At 37.9% G+C, this 19,713-nt stretch overlaps 4 protein-coding genes across 8 annotated transcripts; 1 reads left to right on the forward strand and 3 right to left on the reverse strand.

Annotated features, from left to right (window-relative positions):
- Window positions 1-3,003: 3,003 nt before the first annotated feature.
- Window positions 3,004-3,822, forward strand: LOC111463642 (E3 ubiquitin-protein ligase RHA2B-like). Of its 2 annotated transcripts, XM_023107669.1 has the most exons (2): window positions 3,004-3,353; window positions 3,450-3,822. In XM_023107669.1, the coding sequence occupies exons 1-2, from the start codon at window positions 3,093-3,095 to the stop codon at window positions 3,576-3,578; spliced, it is 390 nt and encodes a 129-aa protein (XP_022963437.1). In that variant the 5' UTR covers window positions 3,004-3,092; the 3' UTR covers window positions 3,579-3,822. The 2 variants fall into 2 exon arrangements, with proteins under 2 accessions (XP_022963437.1, XP_022963436.1); XM_023107668.1 differs by having other exon boundaries at window positions 3,009-3,812.
- A 2,285-nt stretch (window positions 3,823-6,107) lies between these two features.
- Window positions 6,108-6,643, reverse strand: LOC111463202. Its single transcript, XM_023107058.1, has one exon. The coding sequence runs from the start codon at window positions 6,533-6,535 to the stop codon at window positions 6,287-6,289; it is 249 nt and encodes an 82-aa protein (XP_022962826.1). The 5' UTR covers window positions 6,536-6,643; the 3' UTR covers window positions 6,108-6,286.
- Window positions 6,644-8,521: 1,878 nt separating this feature from the next.
- On the reverse strand, window positions 8,522-11,718 carry LOC111463201 (phosphopantothenoylcysteine decarboxylase subunit VHS3-like). Its single transcript, XM_023107057.1, has 3 exons — window positions 11,371-11,718; window positions 10,625-10,763; window positions 8,522-9,237 (listed from the first exon to the last, which is right to left on the reverse strand). Exons 2-3 carry the CDS (start codon window positions 10,742-10,744, stop codon window positions 8,758-8,760), a joined length of 600 nt encoding a protein of 199 aa, XP_022962825.1. The 5' UTR covers window positions 10,745-10,763; window positions 11,371-11,718; the 3' UTR covers window positions 8,522-8,757.
- A 3,082-nt stretch (window positions 11,719-14,800) lies between these two features.
- Window positions 14,801-19,180, reverse strand: LOC111463200 (glutathione hydrolase 1). Of its 4 annotated transcripts, none has more exons than XM_023107053.1 (8): window positions 19,014-19,180; window positions 18,712-18,813; window positions 17,443-17,762; window positions 16,453-16,968; window positions 16,146-16,381; window positions 15,767-16,031; window positions 15,546-15,683; window positions 14,801-15,212 (listed from the first exon to the last, which is right to left on the reverse strand). In XM_023107053.1, exons 2-8 carry the CDS (start codon window positions 18,716-18,718, stop codon window positions 14,973-14,975), a joined length of 1,722 nt encoding a protein of 573 aa, XP_022962821.1. In that variant the 5' UTR covers window positions 18,719-18,813; window positions 19,014-19,180; the 3' UTR covers window positions 14,801-14,972. The 4 variants fall into 4 exon arrangements, with proteins under 4 accessions (XP_022962821.1, XP_022962820.1, XP_022962822.1 ...); XM_023107052.1 differs by having other exon boundaries at window positions 18,712-18,940; XM_023107054.1 differs by lacking the exons at window positions 18,712-18,813; window positions 19,014-19,180 and adding an exon at window positions 18,236-18,331.
- Window positions 19,181-19,713: the final 533 nt, after the last annotated feature.

A 19,713-nucleotide genomic window follows, 5' to 3' on the forward strand; every position in this document is an offset into this window, starting at 1 on the left:
ACACACACACACAAAAAAAAAAAAAAAAAACTAATTCAGACAGTGAAAGCCAGAGAGCTCTGTTTTTCAGGAAATATTGCTTGCCGGAACCGAAATTACAGTACCGGGATGGACTTTTTTAATGGTTATTCCGGCGAAAGCGCCGCCGTGATGGGCGGTTTTTGAAGGTTTGACCAAGTCTTCCCTTCTCCCAGCTTTCTCCTGCTCCATCCTCTGAAGTTTCTCCTCCACTTTCTTCTTCATTACATAAACCCTAGCGCAGCTCGCTCCGATGGACGACATGGTTCCTTACAGTGCCCTTTTTCCTCTTCTTTCTTTAATCGGTGTGTTTCAAGGCCTTAAACCCTCCCGGTATTTATAGTGGCAGCTTGCTTGGAAGGGGCCAGGGGGGCTTCCCTTTGGCCACCTAGTTAATTCGGATCAATTAATTTAGATTTATTTATTTCATGTTAATATCTAATATATTAATTTATTTAATTAAATTTAAAATTATGATGAAGGATAATTAATAATTCATAGATGCTCAATAATGCAAGTCAATTAATTTTTAATTCCAGCGTGGAGAAAACGGTTGAGAGACGGCCACTACCGTTTACCGTTTACCAGAATGGTTTTGAAAGTACACAGAATGACGGACAAAAACGGTGGGGGAACCTCAATCTCTCTCTCTCTCTCTCTCTCTCTCTCTCTGGATATTTGGAAATATTGGGTTTCTATTCGGTGCGGCACTCACACAACGCGTATTGTGAGGACGCCGCGTCAGCATAAAGATATTTTTTAATACAGGCGGCCAAAGTTGCGCTTACTTGTCAGATACTTACTGGCTAAGACTCCGAGGTCATAATCGGAATTGTGGACTATGGAGACACTTTATTTATTTATTTATTATTTTATAATTTTTTTTCTTAAAATTATTTGATTTGACATTATTTGAAAGCACTTAGAAAAAGTTTTAAAAGTCCAATTTTCATTTGCACCCACTCAATTTTTGCCGACGGGTTTATAATTATGATTATTTTCATATTTTATTAAAAAAAATAGTTTTTATAATAATAATAAACTAAATGACTCATAATTGTAAAGGTAAGAGTCAAATTAAGACTAAGAATAAATTTTGATGATGTAATCATTCTTTTTTTTTTTTTTAATTTGAAATAATTAAAAACGATAAAAGAAATTGGGATTATTATTATTATTTAGGAGATGGAGAAATCAAGTACGCCTGTTACGGAGTACGGAATTTCCATTAAGGTGATAAAGCATCGTGAATTAGATGAGGTTGTCTGCCTTTTTCTTCTTTTTCTTCACTTTATTATTATTATTATTTATAATTATTGTTATTTTGCCTCTTGTTCTTTGTCGTTACTCTCAAAGGTCGGTGATATGAATTCAACTACTGACCCTTTGCATGTACCTGAATGACCTATTACAAGGAACAAGGTTAAGAAGATTTAAGAAGCCTATGCACTGCATCGTTAAACGCTAGTTAGTGTACAAGTTGAAACAAAGCACTACCAATGGAGACAATTTATGTATGCCTTATTTTCTTTAATTTGTATTTACTGGTTTTTATTACAAGTTGTAGTTTGTAGTTGATAGATAACTTCATTATGTTTTGGCATATTTAAAGGCATGTAATATTCATACGTGAGAATCATTGTTGAATGCAAACAAAATCTGTGTTTTTTTTTTTATACCTTTTTGGTGTTATTCTTTTTCAAACCTTGTTTTAGGTTTGATATTTAAACCGATTCATTGAATTAGTTTTGATCAAGCTAATTTTGGAGTGAGTCGTCTTGAAATTTAAGAGTCACCATCATAGATTTCAAGTTCGATCTAAGAGTCATTCATATTCTAACCAGCTTTTGGTTAGAATCAATTCGTTAAGTTAGCTTTCTTTGTGAGCTTTTGTAAGAATTCTAGAAGTACATCTAGCTGGAATCCCGCGCTTATTCGTAGGCATTTTTTTTCTCCCCTTACAAGTTCCATTCGAATCAAAACCGTATTGGGCCCAAAAAGGTCCATTGGTTTTTATATTTACTCGGGCCCAAAGGCCCATTGGTTTTCTCATATTTACTTGGGTAAAAAATAAAAAATGGGACTTCTATATTTGCATAAATAATTATTGATTTTATGATAACTTAATTATTACTTCATTAAATTTGCTTGACAAATTAGCTTCAATTTTCAATGCCTTCTCAAACCAAACATGAACATAACAGCCATTAATTAATTAACCCAAATTTTAATTAAAACCCACATTTTCCATTTTAATAAATATTTGTTAAATCCATATTTATCTGATACAATTCCAACCAAGCTAGCCGATAGAAGAACTCGTGCAGTCGGGTGATGCTATATCCTACCTGCACTAATGCTTGATTTTGTGTGTATCGTTGCGAGGACTGAATCCTTCTAGTCATGCCATTGTCCCTATATTGTATGTCATATCTTGGAATTCGTGTGATGGGATGTGTCTATTTCATGTCATTCTTGATCTCAAGTCCTAGTTCATCCTACCAATAATTGAAGTGCATTAATTTATTAATTTACTGAGATTCAAATGATCTCGGCCAACCAATTTAATAGATTGAGCCTACTTGACCGGTCTTGAACCAACTCATAACAAAATTATTATTTCATTTAAAATTTTCAATAAATTATGTTTTATTTATCAATTTATTAGTAAATAATTAATAACAAAAATTAATTAAGATAGTGATGATGGACTATTAAAATTTATATATATATATATTTGTAGAGAGAATTAAAAATAAATTAATAAAATATTCTTAATAAATGTTAAAACTCTATTACAATAATTAAGTAGCACTTGGTAAAGGAATCAAACTTATAATTTAATAATTGCTAGTTTATCCATAAACACGGTTTTAGGGAATTCCACGTGTACTGAAGTGAGATTGGTTGCACAGAAATTCTATGAATCCACGAGTGTGAGTTTCTTTTAGGAAAAGAAGAGGAAAAATAAAAATAAAAATAAAGAAAACAGAGGATATAGAGTGCTGAAATTTCAGATAGAGTAAAAAATTGGAAGAATTGGAATCTATCTGTCAATCTCTATCTGGGCAGCCATGGGAGCTCTCTCCGAGTTTTTCTCCCACCTCCACACAATGACCGCCGTCTTCTTCACCCTGTTAATTCTCGAGCTAGTTATTCTCGTTCGCACGATCTTCGGCTTGAGGCCTAACGTCGACAAGCGCGTGATTCCGACGGCGCAGTTTTTGAAACTGATCGAGGAGAAGAATCCGACGATTCGATTCTCCAATAAGATTACCTCCAGTCCCGCCGATCAGTGTGCAGTTTGCCTCTCTGAATTCGAGGAAGGGGAGAAGGTACGGAAATTGCAGTGTAACCACACTTTTCACAAGGATTGCCTTGATAATTGGCTGAAACTCTGTTTCGCTACGTGTCCGCTTTGCCGGAGTAAGGTTTTGCCGGACGATATTGTCGCCGGCTATCACAGGCTGCGGGACCGTGTAGAGTACGACGGAAGCGACGAGGAGCTCATCTTTTTGTTATCAGCATTACATGGTAATAGTATATACAGATTTTTCTAGGGAGAAATCTAATTTCATTTTGTTCATCACAGAAAATAATCAAATAACATAGGATGTTGATTTTGTGTAGATTAACTAGTGAATATTGTTTTCTCCTTGAAACTTGACGAGCAATAGCGTTAGGTAACAGCTCGCTTCTGGTTCGATTGATCTGTTGTTAGATCGAGTAAAATCGTGTATGTTTCTGTTTACCTGTAGTTACTCCAGCCAACTGTTTGATGCTATGTTTCTTGATTGCTTCCTACTTTTCCTGGTTCTTCGTCAATGAATCATTAATTTTTGGGAACAATCAATTTACATCTTGACCAGCACCTTTGTTCCAAAACACATTGAAATCCGCTCTATATCATCCAAATCACAGCCACTTTTCTCCACCAGGAAGTTTACTTAGGCTAATCCAAAGGATCTTTCGAAAAATTGAAGACGTTAGTTAGATAATCCATTAGAGTCTCTTGTTATTGGGATTCCTTGGCTACGTAGGGCCAGGACGTATAGTTATAGATAGTAGATGTGAGTTGGTGGACTAAGTTATGGTGCTCTTACGAGGTAACTAAAGTGGTACATGACAGCATTTATTAAGAACATATAGTGATTAGGAAGAGGAAGTTCATCCAAGTTTGACAGAGTTTCCCTTGATATTTGCATGTGATTTGGGTGGATATGGTAGGAGGACTAAATGCACTGTTGGTGGGCAGCAATTAAATGCAGGAACAAACAGAAAATTGGCACATCTTCCCTGTCTTTATGCCCCAATAGTGATAGTGAATCCAACCAATCCTGTTGAACTCCAAGGCCTCTGATTTGATGTGCGAACCAGTGACTCCTTTTTGTTCACTGTTCAAATTTTGTTCAACCTTATCTCTACAAAAGACGAGGGAATCTCAGAAACCATGTTTAACAACCTTGATTAGGTGACTTTGTAATATCAAGGTTTCTTTACATTTTCAAGGAATTACAACTTTGGAAGTCTTAGCGTTCTCAGAATCAGTCATCGTTGAGAACAACCAAAAACAGCTTTTAGATGGTCGAGCCAAACACATTTCCCTATGTTTTAGAACTGTTCCCGAGAAGGACTTTGAAACATTTCCTATTCCAAATGTTTGTGGAACCTTTATTCTTCGCATGATGAACTGAATCGTTCTGTAAGTTCCAATTGCAGTGAGTGGTTGGTTGCAAAAGATTTGACATTTATTGTCAAATTCCAAAAGTAGATGAACGACTTGAATAGTAATAATAGCACCAAACCAAAAGAACGCATTTGGAGGAGATTGATCCTTATCCATTTGGGAAATGGGGTGGCTGAGTTCTTTGTTCTCTGAGTTTGTTGCACGTTGTTGTTGCCCCATTCTAAAAAAAGGAACATCTTATATATATTTAAAATTGCCATTCACATTATTATAGGACTCGAGTTTGGTGTTTTCTTTAGTCATGAGTTTGGCAGGATGCAACCAAACCCATTGGAAAATTATTCAAAACGAGGGCTGCTGGATTGGCCATTCTGTTAATGGAGCTTTGAATTGTATGAGGTTAACTGGTTTAGATTTGTCGTTGAAGATAGAGACGAATTGATGATTTGATGATAGCCTAGAAGCCACAGAATACCCACAAGACTCCAGTTTTGGTCCAATTCCTCAAAATCTACCAGAAACCCACAAGACTGACATAATTACAAGGCCTAAAGATGACACCATTTTGTGTTCGTATCATTTTTACCATATCTTTAGCGGAAAGTAACAAATGGAGGAGTATTAGTTTCAGGATCAATTCTCTATCTGTGCAGAAGCCTGCGGAAAAGTCTTGATAGATTTTATATTCTCTCTTTTAGTCCATAACTATAGTTGTAAATCTCATGATTTTAGAACCATTTATTAAAGAATGTTTGTAACGGTTCAAGTTCACTGTTAGTAGATATTGTCCGCTTTGGCCAAGTTATGTACTACTGTCCATTTCATGTTTGTAATAACTCAAACTCAATGCTAATTAGCAGATATTGTCTACTTTTGCCTATTACATATGCTATCAATTTCATGGTTTTAATATGCATCTACTGAGGAATGTTTGTAACAGCCCAAGTCTTGTCCGCTTTGACCCATATCGCTATCAATTTCATGGTTTTAAAACGCATCTATTAGAGAATGTTTGCAACAGCCCAAGCCCAAGCCCAAGCCCAAGCCCAAGCCCAAGCCCAAGCCCAAGCCCATCGCTATCAAATATTATCTGCTTTCATAGTTTTAAAACGCCATCTGGAGAATGTTTGCAACACTACAAATTCACTGCTAGAAGAAATTTGTCCGCTTTGACCCATTACATATCGCTGTTAGTCTGATGATTTAAAACGTGTCTACTTTTACAAGAAATATTTCATTTTAACTCTCAAAACCATCGAACCAAACCAAGTGAATGATGACTATGGCAACGTATTTTTACTTGCACGTCAGGCTGAACATGTGAAAGCATTTGAGGACGTAGCTGAATGTCTAGGATTAGAATGATTGAATCATGAAATAATTTAGAATCATCATTTTAAAGTAGACTTTCAAATGGAATGGCTGGTGTTGTAATTGAATGAAAAGGATCATCAATTCGGGTATCCACAAGAAGGATAAGAAGGATAAGAAGGATGAGAAGGATAAGAAGGATGAGAAGGATAAGATTACAAACAATGCACAAATTGGAAAGATTTACAGTATAATACAAAGAAGACGAACTCAGGCGGAGAAGAATCCAGTGGATGCGGCTCGCCCGATTTGGGATTTGGGTTCAAAAACCCATTTGAATTCATTTGGTTGGGCCAATTCCAATTCCAATTCCATCATCTTCTTCACCCTACTCGCAGTTGCAGAGATGGAAACCCCAGAAACCAAATCTTGAACCTCTGCCGCCGCCTTCTGTTCTTGCCTTGGATTCTTCATCCTCCTCTCGTATTCCTCTGCGACCAGAATGGCAATATCCGCCATGGCTGTGTGATCTTCGAAGCTTTTCTTAGTTGATTTTGAAGAGACCCATTTGGGAAGAAGAGAGGAATATATTGAGGGAGTGGGGGATGATTGTGGATAAGGCCGACAAGTCGGTGTAGACTGTATAATACAAATAAAAAAAAGGTGGAGTAATTTAATTTAATTTATTTTATTGTATAATTTCCAATTTATTTTATTTTATTTTAACAAATATAATTTGCATTTTCTTATTTTATTGAAGGGTTTTTTTGGAATTACAAAATAAAGCTTATCTTGATGAAAAAGTTTCGGTTTTGGAAGAGAGAGAAAAAAAAAAGGTTTGGTTTGGTTTGTTTTGGTTTAATTTGATTTAGTTGGGACGTCTCATAAAACCTACTTTAAAAAAATTATCTGATTTTAAGTTGGTTAGAGAGGAGAACGGATCATTTCTTATAAAGGTGTAAAAATCTCTCCTTAGTAAAATTGTGAAGCGACGATTTCATATCGGTTAAAATTGTGAGGCTGATGACGATACGTAACGGATCAAAACAGACTACTAAGCTGATGATGATAGGTAATAAATTTAAATAGATTGTAAAATTGACGATAATACATAAAGAGTTAAAAGTAAACAATATGTACTCGATCTTTCTTCCGGTCCAGTTATGTAGTAGGTAATAGGTTAGGGGTAGAAAGTAAAGGCGAAGTATCCAATTGTTTGTTTAGTCTATTGGGTCCCATTTTGTTAATCATTTTGGTACGGGAAATAATGGAACTTAGGAAGTGGTTTTTGAGAATGAAAACCGCCAAACAGAAACCCAGCAAATGGTTTTCATCCCAATACCAAAACCACAACACCGACAACGCCTAATTCTATCAGATTTCAGATGAATGTGAGTGATACGTGTCATCTTATTATTTGCCCTTCACGTTAGTTATAAATTTTACCAACAAGTTTGTGCCAGAAAACGTGGCACCGTTTTACAGGTTGTCTTCATGCACCCCGACGCTGACAGTCCACTGATTTTGTTTACTCCATAAAAATAAAATATTTAACTTGCCACTTAATCACTATTTGATCTTTAAACTAAAAAAGAATAAAGAAAAAGAAAGAAAGAAAAGAGCTAAATGGAAGATAAATGAGTAGCCAAATCACAAATAATCCTTAAAAAAAAAAAAAACAATGTTATTACATAAAGATGTCTATTTAACATCGAAAGACTGTTTAAAGCATAAAGATGTAAGGATATGGTAAAAGACTTGAGCTGCAACTGAGTAGGAAAAGTATATGGTCAATTCAGACTTGAATAGGAACAACGGCTCTTCCAAGAACTGAAATGAAAACGGGCCCATTTCAAACCAAGAACAATCAAAGGATGATAAAAATAGTTAATCTTTCAAACGTCTGTCCTGTCCTATAAAGAGGTTTAGCTTTACTTCAATCAGTGCCTCCCACTGCTACAGTTTTAAAACGTCTCCTATGAAGAGGGTTAACCCTACTTCGACTAATACCCTACCACTAGCCGATATTGTCCACTTTGACCCGTTATATAACGCCATCAGCCAAACAGTTTTAAAATGCGTCAACTAGGGAGAGACTTCCATGCCCTTATAAGTAATGCATTGTTCCCCTTTCCAACCGATGTGTAATCTTACAAGTACAAAGTCCCTTTATAAGTAATGCATGCGTCAACTAAGGAGAGACTTCCATGCCCTTATAAGTAATGCGTTGTTCCCCTTTCCAACCGATGTGTAATCTTACAAGTACAAAGTCCATACAGCCTTCATCTTCACAGCTCGCCAATGGAATAAGTGGAGGAATATGCGACGATAAACCCGCCATTAGGAATCAAGGAACAAAAACACAATAAATGGGGCAAGAATGTAGAGAAGAATTACAGCAAAATATGATACGAGATGGCCCATCTCCATGAACATGCCGTCTTCCTTCTCCATTATTATGAAGGTGGAAGAAAGCAAAATTAAGTGGATACTTGAATGTTGTTCTTCTCAAATCGCTACACAGTTCATCATTTACATTAACGTATCCTCCAATTATGTCGTTTCGTTAATAATTAATAAACGTATTGAAACTAATTGGCATTTTTATCAGAGCTGCAGAAAAAAAAGTTCAGAAGTACTCTAAATCTCACGCAGCAGAAACATAATTACTAATTTGGAACACAGCCTAACAGACGTCCTCAAGAAGCTAATATTTAAATCAATTAAAAAAGGCCCTAAGTTTACTTCTTCCTCTTCTTGGGAGGCTGGAGTGCTTCCTCGTCTTCATCCTCGTCTTCCTCTTCGTCTTCGTCTTCATCCTCATCTGCTACTTCATCCTCGTCCTCTCCACCATCGTCTTCGTCTTCTCCATCATCATCCTCATCATCGTCGTCACCATCGTCGTTATCATCGTCGTCATCACCATCGTCATCCTGGTCCTCCCCATCAAACTCTTCTGCATCCTCCCCATTCTCTTCTGCCCCACCAGCTGCACCCTCTTGACTCTTCTTTGAATTACTTTTATTGTTGCCGTTGAGGTTGTTGGCGTACTCGTCTCCCTCGGACGATAAATCCTCTTCATCTTCACCTTCACTTAAGTCCCCATCCCCATCCTCGTCATCATCACCATCTTCTTCGGCATCAAGTGGTGTGCATGATGAGCACTGGGTGGGACTATTCCCCTTCATTCCAGGTTTGATCAGACGTGCCCCAAGGGGTTCCTGCAACAACATTTCCAAGAATACAGTAGTCCATGAGGTTAGGCATATCAGAAGCCAACAATATCATTTGCAAATGGTTGTTTGATTAAGCGAAACAGAGAAAAACCACACAATATTGCTAAAACAAGACAACAACTTGATACACCCAATATTGTCAATACAAGATAAGAATTTTCTACCAGTTTATCCGACTCTAAACGATTCAAAAGTCACGAATTGACCAGCTGTAAGTACTACGCAACGTTCTTTTGTTTCACAATTCTCAGTAATGATAAGAAATTATGCTAATTTCTAACAGAATATGCCGCCAATGAGTTGACATGTTAACAGGAATGAATAGTTGCTGAGCATGGCCTCGCATATTTTGATGGCCTACCCTGTTCCTTCAATATGGGAATCTCTGTTTTGTACTTTTACCTTCTCCACTTATATTCTTAGTATATTTTATTTTCCCCTTGTCTTTTCTTGTCGGGATCTGTTCACCGACGAACGTGATAAGAACACACTAATAATAACAAGCTTAAACATCAATTGGATGTCAGAAATGGTATCCATTAAGGAGAAGAAAGACAGGAGGATGGTGGGAAGGGAAAAGCCGATTCTTTTGGGCCTAGAAACCACGTATTACGATTGATTCATAATCCAACTATCCTCATAAAAGTCGCAAATGCTCTATTCTTCAAAAGAAAAAAAGGCCACAAACACTCCAAGAACAATTTGAGCTCGAGTCCAAAACTTAATATTCAACAAAAAAAAAAAAAGGCGACATCTTTTATTTGTATACTGAAATTTCCCATCAAACGAATAAATTCTGAAGTATTGCTTTATTAATTCCATTCTCAATTCAAGCTGAAAGCCCCCCCTCAACCACTGGAATGAAAGGAATTGAAAGAGGGTTGTTATGGAGTGTAGTTCAAGTCGTCGGAGTGCGGGCATTTCCGTAAATTTAGCATCGCAAGTCGCCCATCAAGTGGGGGTCAATAGAATGATGGCCCAATAGGAAAGATGAAGAGAGAGAGAGAGAGAGAGAGAGAGAGAGAGAGAGAGAGAAGAACATTCACAAGAATATCCCTCGGCGCGTTGTTACGGTGATTTCGAGAACTCCCAATTTTTCTTTTAAAAAATTATTCAAGTTTTGAACTTTCCATATTCTATAATATTTAGAAAATGAAAGGGGGAAAAGATCAACCAAAATAATCTACACAGGCTAAAGCTTCTACTTTAACGACTCGAGCTCAGCCGTACTCAGCAACAACCCAGTTGGCCAAAGCCGATGGGTTTTATAAGGAAAACAAACCAAACCATCAAGTAAACAAGATATTCATTAACTAGGCAGACTGAACTTGGTAATAAAAAGGATTAACGAGGAAGTTAAAGAGAAACTTGCCTGAGCCAGGAGCTGGGTGTTGACCAGAGCCGAAGCCAGTAAAGCAGCTAAACCATGACTGGCGCAAGCGAGTGAGCCAGCACCGAACGTGACACCTGCGGAAGCATTTGTTATCTCCATTCGCGCGGCGACTTGTTCCCTGCAAATACATCAAAAGGGAACCAAAAAAAAAAAAAAAATCTGATGAGAGAGCTGGCCACCGTGAGATCTGTCCCCAAAAACTTAAACAGCCATTAAAAGACTGAAAATCATAACAAAACACCAACTCCATCGGAAATTCTCTCAGTCCCTCAGTCTCTCAGCCAGCCCCCTACCGTGTTGATTCGGTAGTTTCTACCGCTTAGGGTTCGACCTTGGACTATAAATCCAAAAAGGCCCATTCTATGATATATATTCAAATACCATTTAAAAGCAGAGGAAGTTTTCTGACGCATCCACTTGAAAGAAAAGAGGCGTCGTCTTTCAGTGAAGCACAAACTCTAGAGTCCATAAAGTCAACGGTGAATTCAGCTCAAAAGTGGCAAAAACAACAGGTAAACAAGAAATGAAACTCCGCATTCATAGTAAAACAGCAAGAAACCACAGAAAATTCAGTAAAACCATCGACAAACGACCTGGAAACACTAGCAGAGTGAAGAACAAGCAAGGAAGCTGAAGAAAAAAGCAGAAAACAAGAAAAGATGAAAGAAATCAAGCAGAAACAGATAGAGAAAGAAAACAACAAAGAATTGAGAGCAAAATCATACCGAGAAGACAGATCAGAGCAGGGAGATGGTAGATCTGGACGTATCGGGATCTAAAACCACAGAAAAGAAGCACGAGAAGCAACGTTCATTGTGGACCGTCCGATCGAGATCGAAAAGACACAGAGAAAGGAAGATAAGGAATTATCGGCGGCTCTCAGAGAAGGGTGAGAGGGAAGGAAGGGGGGTAGGGTGGGAGTAGGGGAAGTGAGAGAAACGAGAGCGATTACTGGAGACCGACTGCCCGTAATTTTCCAGTCCGGTATCGGGCAGATCGGGCAGCGTCGTAATCTTGTAAAAAAGACCGCGTTTTAAGCTGCCCAATGAGCATCTATGGACAGGTGTGGGTTCGGATAACTTTTCTCATCAATTTTCCCTTTGGTCCTTTTATTTTTTCGTTTCTACTTTTTCAGCAACTGGGTTTCCATTTATTACACAACCTCCCCCAACAAAAACTGCTTTTTTTTTTTCCTTTTTTTTTTTTTTTAATAAACCATTATTTAAAAAAAAAAATCAAATTAAAAGGAAAAGAAAAAATGGTGTCATCAGATCAGACTCGGTCTTCAAGGAACTCGTAGTTGTTGATAATAAATTAATTTTATATTAATGAATAAAATAAAGATATTTAATTAATTTTAGAAAAACCGATGGGCTTAGATTTTCAACAAGACTGTGGTATGGGCCTTTCCAAACTCAGGCCCAATTATCCGCACTCTTGAAGGATGAATACTCCAGTTTAAGCAGATTTCTACAATAAAATCGATAGGAAGGACATACCTGGTTTTCTCATGCACGAACTTAAAGAGTTTTCCCCCTTTTCCGCCCGTCTCTTTAGTTTTAAGAATGTTAAACACAATATGCCGACGACTTATTATTGGGAATCGTGGGTGCCGTAGAGCTTCTCATAGAAATACAAAATCGCCCACTTCCTACCATCCGGCTGAACCTTTGGGTAGGCTTTGCAGGAACAACAACGATAACCTTTAGGTAGGCTTTGCAGAACAACAACGATAACCTTTAGGTAGGTTTTGCAGGAGCAACAACAATAGCTGCACAGTTCAGAATGACGTTCGCCTTGACTTTATGTATCAAATATTGTGCTCTTTAGATTTTCTCTCGGGATCTCACAGAAGAAGTTTCCAAGCTTACGGCTACCAGTAGTCTTGACAAGAACAGGAACCATCCTTAAAATGGAGAAACCAAGTAGCATCACTAACAGTGATTTCCCTTCCTACAAGCTTGGAAATGAACTTTATAACAGAATGGCAGTCATTACAAACTGGGTTTTTCATAATTCTCAATTGAAGTCCTGTTACGCTCAATAATCAATCAAGCTATTTCTACCCATCCTAACACTGCATACATTTGATATCAAAGCATTGCCAACTGCTTCAGAAGTTTCAGTTTCTGTTCTTATAATATAAGCATGTAAACATTTGATAAAACGCTAGCCAAGGTGAACTTATCATACCCTGAAATCGTCGAATTCCAAGAAACTATGCCCAGATTGCATGTACAATGAAATCAAATCATTCCAAGTTGAAATGTTCTTCAGCATCATCCTGTTAAAAACAACTGGATCTCCACATTTTGCGTACATATTCAGCAGGGAAGTCGCAACAGAAGCATAGCTACCGAGTCCGAGTTTAACAACAAATGAATGAATCTTCCTTCCCACCAACGTCTAAACAGTGATTTGCCGCGCAGGAAGAAAGAACATTACCAACCGTGAATTGAGACGGTGAGACTCTCTCAGAAATCATCTTCGCAAACATCCAAATAGCAGCATCTCATCTAAAACACCTAATTGATTGTACACCACGATGATCCCAGTCCAAGAAACGGGATCGCAATCAGGCATTTCATGTAGAAGGCGACACGACGACGCATCGACATTGCCCTATTTGGCATACGCAGAGATCAAATTGTTCCATGAGAATGTTCTTAACGGACATTTCATCGAACACATGGTGCGCATCGCTGAATGACCCAGTTTCGGCATAGAACGTCGTAAGATTCTTCAACAACTACACGCCAAGATGAAGGCCTTTCTTGATTATTTGAGAGTGAACGGACCATCTGAATCTCTAATCTCTAAACCCAAGGGACGGGTCTGATCACTAATCTCAAACCCTTCCCTTGACGATTGTGTTTAACATTTTCTAAACTCCCTTTTAATTAGCCCATATTCTCTAATTGTATGTTGAATAGATTTAATTAACCTAAAATCCTCTAATAAAATTTGTAATTTATCTAATGATATATTAGTTTCTTTTGATTTAATTAATTAGTAAATCAATTCTACCCATTTATTTATTAATATTCTAAAATTAATCAGTGATTTCTATTATTTGAAGTTATAAACAGCCATTTTCTAGGCTGTATTTGGCAACTTTTAAAACATTATTGAGATGAAAAAAAAGTGATTTTTTATTTGTGCTTACGTGACGTCCCAAATTGGTTGGAGAGGAGAACATGGAAATGTTCTCCTAGTAGATGCATTTTAACGCCTTGATGGAAAGTTCAAAAGGAAAAGCCCAAAGTGGAAACCTTCCCCTAACAGACGCGTTTTAACGCCTTGACGGAAAGCTCGAAAGGGAAAGCCCAAAGTGGAAACCTTCCCCGCCCAAAGTGGAAACCTTCCCCTAACAGACGCATTTTAACGCCTTGAGGGAAAGCTTGAAAGGAAAAGCCCAAAGTGGAAACCTTCCCCTAACAGATGCGTTTTAAAGCCTTGAGGGGAAAGGAAAAGCCCAAAGTGAAAACCTTCCCCTAACAGACGCGTTTTAAAGCCTTGAGGGGAAGGGAAAAGCCCAAAGTGGAAATCTTCCCCTAACAGACGCATTTTAACGCCTTGAGGGAAAGCTTGAAAGGAAAAGCCCAAAGTGGAAACCTTCCCCTAACAGATGCATTTTAAAGTCTTGAGGGGAAAGGAAAAGCCCAAAGTGGAAACCTTCCCCTAACAGATGCATTTTAAAGTCTTGAGGGGAAAGGAAAAGCCCAAAGTGGAAACCTTCTCCTAACAGACGCGTTTTAAAGCCTTGAGGGGAAAGGAAAAGCTCAAAGTGAAAACCTTCCCCTAACAGTTGCGTTTTAAAGCCTTGAGGGGAAAGGAAAATCTCAAAGTGGAAACCTTCCCCTAACAAACGCGTTTTGAAGCCTTGAGGGGAAGCTCAAAAGGAAAAGCCCAAAGTGGAAACCAGCTCAAAAGGAAAGCCCAAAGTAAAAACTTTCCCCTAATAGACACGTTTTAAAACCTTGAGGGAAAGCTCAAAAGGAAAAGCCCAAAAGTGGAAACATTTCCCTAACAGACGCGTTTTAAAGCCTTGAAAGGAAGCCCGAAAGAAAAAACTTAAAGAGGACAATATTTGCTGCAGTGGATCTAGATCGTTACAGCTTAAGGATTCCTTAAGCCTCTTAATACATCATTAGGTATTTTCAACCCAACTTTACCTGTGTTTAGAGTCATAATCCTACAAGATTAAACTTGAACTATTATTTCCATAATGCAGTGAAGTGTTTCAACAACTTCTCTAAAAGAGCTAAGAGAAACCATTCAGCTAACGTAAATGGAAGCTGAAAAGAAATCCCAACGGTTTACAATATCAAAAGCCAGCAGGAGCCCCACCCTTCCGGGGATCACTTACCGCTATGAGCTTCCCCACGCCACCACCTTGTCTTGGTGAGCCAAATTTTTGAACAATAAACTGGCAAATTGTCCCTCCTGCAAGGCCTTCTAAGACATGACCCTTCTTAGCAAGGGCTGCCCTTGTTTGAGCAGGAACTTCAAAATGGTCTCCTAACACGGTCGTCCAGTTCTCATAGGTCAAAACGTTTGGAATCAGCTGTTTGTTTTGAACAATTTGTATTAGTTTCCAATGTTCAGATTGCACTTTACTTTCCAAATGACTACTAGCAGTGTAAGAATGTCTGAATTAGGTGAATTGACGGGAAAATGTTGAGGTTGTTGGGAGAGAGTCCCACATTCACTAATTAAGAAAACGATCATGAGTTTATAAGTAAGGAATACTATCTCTATTGGTATAAAACTTTTTGGAGAAACCAAAAGTAAAGTCACGAGAGCTTATGTTCAAAGTAGATAATACTAAACCATTATGGAGAGTCATGATTCCTAGCAGAAACGATATGAGATAGAGAAGGGAAGATATAAAACAAACCCGATGATAAACTCTGGGAGCCATCACAGATGAGAACGGATCCATTCCTTTTGCAAAATGATTCAACACAACCTCTGCTGTTCCTGCAATGATGAAGCCTCCTCCACTTGCACCAACCACACCTTTCAGCTGTCCATTCTGTGCAAGAATTCCACAAAACTTTTCAATTCATAAGACACTTCTAAAGCAAAAAATGAGAGAAATTAGAAGGAAAAAAGGACCTTCAGGACAATAGCCGGAGACATGGATGATAATGGCCTTTTCCCTGGCCTGATGAAATTGGATGGTGCTGGCGGGAGTGTATTAGCAGAAACATTAGCAGGGACAGAAAAATCATCCATTTCATTGTTCAAGATTATTCCAGTACTTGGGGAGAGTATCACTGCTCCAAAATAGTAGTTCACAGTGGTAGTCATGGAGACAGCGTTTCGTTCTCCATCGACGACCGACAAATGACTGGTGCCATGGTCGTAAATTGGATTCCATCTGTTAGAACACACGATAAAGAGGAAAGACTTGGAAAGGTTTCACAAAGATATGCTAGAACAGAAAGGAAATACAAACGAGGGAAAGTGAAGTAATATATGAAGGAGCGCCAACCTGCCGCCGTAATGGCTTGGATCAAAAGTCCTGTTGTCATTGATGGTTTTCTTTAACTTTCTAGCAAACTTGGGCGAAAGCATGTCGGAAAGAACTTTGGAGACATTGTAGAAATTGGGGTCGCCAAGGTTAGTTCTCACGGCTGCTACATGTTTCAATGCTTCAATCTCCCGATGGATGCCAAGAGGGCCCATAAGCCCTGAAGGCAGTTTATATTGAGCCAGAATATTAAGCATCTGCAGCAGAATATGTTATTACTAACAAAACAAACTTAAAAAACAACTGCTTCTCGAGACAAAAAACTTACAAGGATCAATCCAGAACCTCCTGAAGGAGGAGGCATGGTGATTATCTCATGACCCATTGTACGGGCTGAGATGGGGACTCTTATTTTAACTCGATAGCTCTGCAAGTCCTTCATTGACAGTATCCCTCCAAGCTTCCTGATATCTCTTATCAAGTTAACTCCAATCGATCCATTATAGAAGGCCTGGACACCAAATCTAGAAATAGTTCTTAGAGTTTGTGCAAGTTTCTTGTTGCGGATAACATCTCCCGGTTTCAACAATTTTCCGCCTGATGTAAACAAGTTCCTGAGTCCTTCATCTCCCAAGATTCCTGCTTCTGTTTTAACCATCTGCATATGAAGGTATGGAGATATTTTAAACCCCAAGCGAGCAAGACGTTCAGCTGGTTGAACAAGCCTTGCCCATGGAAGCTTTCCATATTGTTTCCAAGCTTCGTGAAGTCCAGCAAGTTCCCCTGGAACGGCAATGGAAAGGGCTCCGACTGCTTTCGATGCAGCATTGCTGGCATACATATTCTGTTCATATGTGAAAAGAGATTTAAGAGACTGATTGAATGATGGCACTTGGATAAATGAAGTACCATCAAATTGTGACCAAATGTCACCCACAAGACTTTTTAAGAATACGTTCGTGCAAGTATAAAAAAATGTTCAGAAAAACATGGACCAATCAGATTCACAAGATAATGAAGACAGGAATTAACAGACACCACTATATCTCAATTCTCATCAGCATTAGACCCAAGAGCTTAAGCCATAAGAACAGAAGGCTTCGTACCGTTAACTGGTAGCTGACATTTTTAGCGCCACCAAACGCCCAATGCACTATCACAAATTTTAACTTCAGAGATAAATGAATAGTACGAGCTTTCCAATAACAATTAAATGAGCAAGATTATATGGTTATGGTCCTTCTTTCTTCCTTAGAAAACAGATTAAATTGGAAAATCTAACAAAGGAAATGAAACAAGTGGAGTCAAGTTACAGGACCTCATGAGCAAGCAAAGGTGCAGTCTCCCTCATATCGAAAGCCTGAGATTTTCCACTGGCCGACCTGATCAGCATAAAGGCTCCTCCACCAATGCCACTTGATGCGGAACTTACAACCCCCAAGCAAAGAGCAGTAGCAACCGAAGCATCAACTGCATGGCCTCCTTCCCGTAGAACATCCATACCAATTCTGGAGCATCGAGAGTCATCTGCGGCAACAGCACCATGGCTTGCAACAATAACCTCAGGCCGAGCAATGGAAGTGGGAGTCAGCAGCGCAATAGAAACAAGAACAATTATAAGCCACCGCATCAACATTGCTGCAGCCACAAATGCAAACCAGTTTTGATTTCTCAGTCAATACTACTAATCAGCTTGATTTATAACCAAAATAAAAAATGTAAATCACCAACAACAGCATATACATCGACCGACAGTTTCTGGCCAGTCAAAGTATGATTAAAAAACATCTCACAGGAAAAACACTTCTTTTAAAAAACATATTTTTTTAAATCAGCACATTCGACGATGACTAAAAAATTATGCCAGCAGTTAAATAAATCAAATAATTTTGGTATCTATAACGTGAAACACGGTTCCGTTGGCCATGTTTCGTTCGTGGCTGGAAGAGTACAAGCTTAAATAGAATATACAACTAAAGATATTGGTGTATTTGTTGACTTTATAAGTTTATTTGGCAGAAGAATTTGAAAACTGGATTTGATATGGAAATTCTTGTTTGGTAGTAAGTTGGAAAACAATTTTTGGTAGAATCTACCATCTTAGAAGTTACCATAGAGATGGGATGATTAGAACAAGTGAAAGAGGAGGCTTAGAAAGAGAGGGATGCTTAGAGAGATGGGAACAGAGCATATGAATATAGAGAGAAACAAAGATGCTCATACGATTAATTATTTGATAAGATCATCACAATGTGATCGTCCGATTTTACGGTTGGATCAGATGTACATAAAGAAGGACCTTAAATGTGTATCTAATAGTAATTAAGTGCATGTAAAATACTGAATTTACATCCAACAGTTATTATGAGTAGCGAATTTGTTTACAATTTCCTATCCAGATGATCGAACACCAGTAGGATGCATTCAACTATCCTAATAAAGTCTTATCAGTTTTCTCAAAAGAGAACTTCTACTTTTTGAAAACCTATCCAAATTCCAAGTGTCCATCATTGAATATAAAGCACAGAGCCCGTGAGAATTGATCGATCAAACAGTTTTAGAAAAAGGGGCGTCCCACGTTACTCACTTGGCATTTATTGGCTAAATAAGACGAATGAGCTCGAATCCACCTTTTCCTGATGTTTTCTCGTTTTCGTCGTCGTTTAATTCAGCATCAGCTTTGATTTTCCTGCCAGTTGAAGAGAGAAAAAAGAAAAAACAATAATCGCAGTGAGATACTTACATTGAATTGGGCGAAATATAGGAACGGATGAGTCCTTTTCATAATCGACGACTTTGATGACAATCTATGGTATCTGTTTTTGATCAAATGAATAGAGATTAGGGACCAGAATTCCATTAAAGCGACTTCGTGGAAGTTTACTTTACCTTCTAATTCCTGCGCTCCACGTTTCTACCGCTGTTAGTTTCAGATCAGGTTCCGAAATTTCAAGGGGCAGAGCCATGATCCTCAGTATCCAGAGGGGAAGAGCCATTAACCGATTCTTCCACTACCTTGCCGCCATTTTTATCTCTCGTGAACTTTGAACAGTTTAAATAACCTTTTTTCCTTTTTATGAAATTATTTAAAGAACATAAAAAAAACGTAAAATTGACCAAAAACGGTTTGAATATTTTTTTTTTGCCAAACTCTATATTTTTGTAAATAGATAAATTTGTTTCTTTTATTTTAAATTTTTACTCAAAGTGGGAGTTTCATTATCTAAATTAGCTGACTTTCGTCATCCAACACCTTCTTTCAAACAAATGAGGCTTGACTACTTTTTCTTTTGGAGTTTTTACATTTGAGGATTTTCCAATCTACTGGCACAACTAAGTTTAGGGCATGACTTTGATACTCGGTTAGAAGAACACGACCCTCCATAATGGTACGATATTATCCATTTTGAGTATAAGTTCTCATGACTTTGCTTTAGGATCTCTAAGAGGTCTCATACAATAAAAATAGTATTTTTTTTATTATAAACGGATTGCCTTGTAATTTTTATCATCCGAGTTATTCATAGATTTAAAAAAAAGTGATGTTTTCTCAAATTTATATTATATTTAATTCGACTTATTTTTTTCT

This window comes from Cucurbita moschata, unplaced genomic scaffold (assembly GCF_002738365.1).
Source record: "Cucurbita moschata cultivar Rifu unplaced genomic scaffold, Cmos_1.0 Cmo_Scf00028, whole genome shotgun sequence".
Lineage (NCBI taxonomy): Eukaryota > Viridiplantae > Streptophyta > Magnoliopsida > Cucurbitales > Cucurbitaceae > Cucurbita > Cucurbita moschata.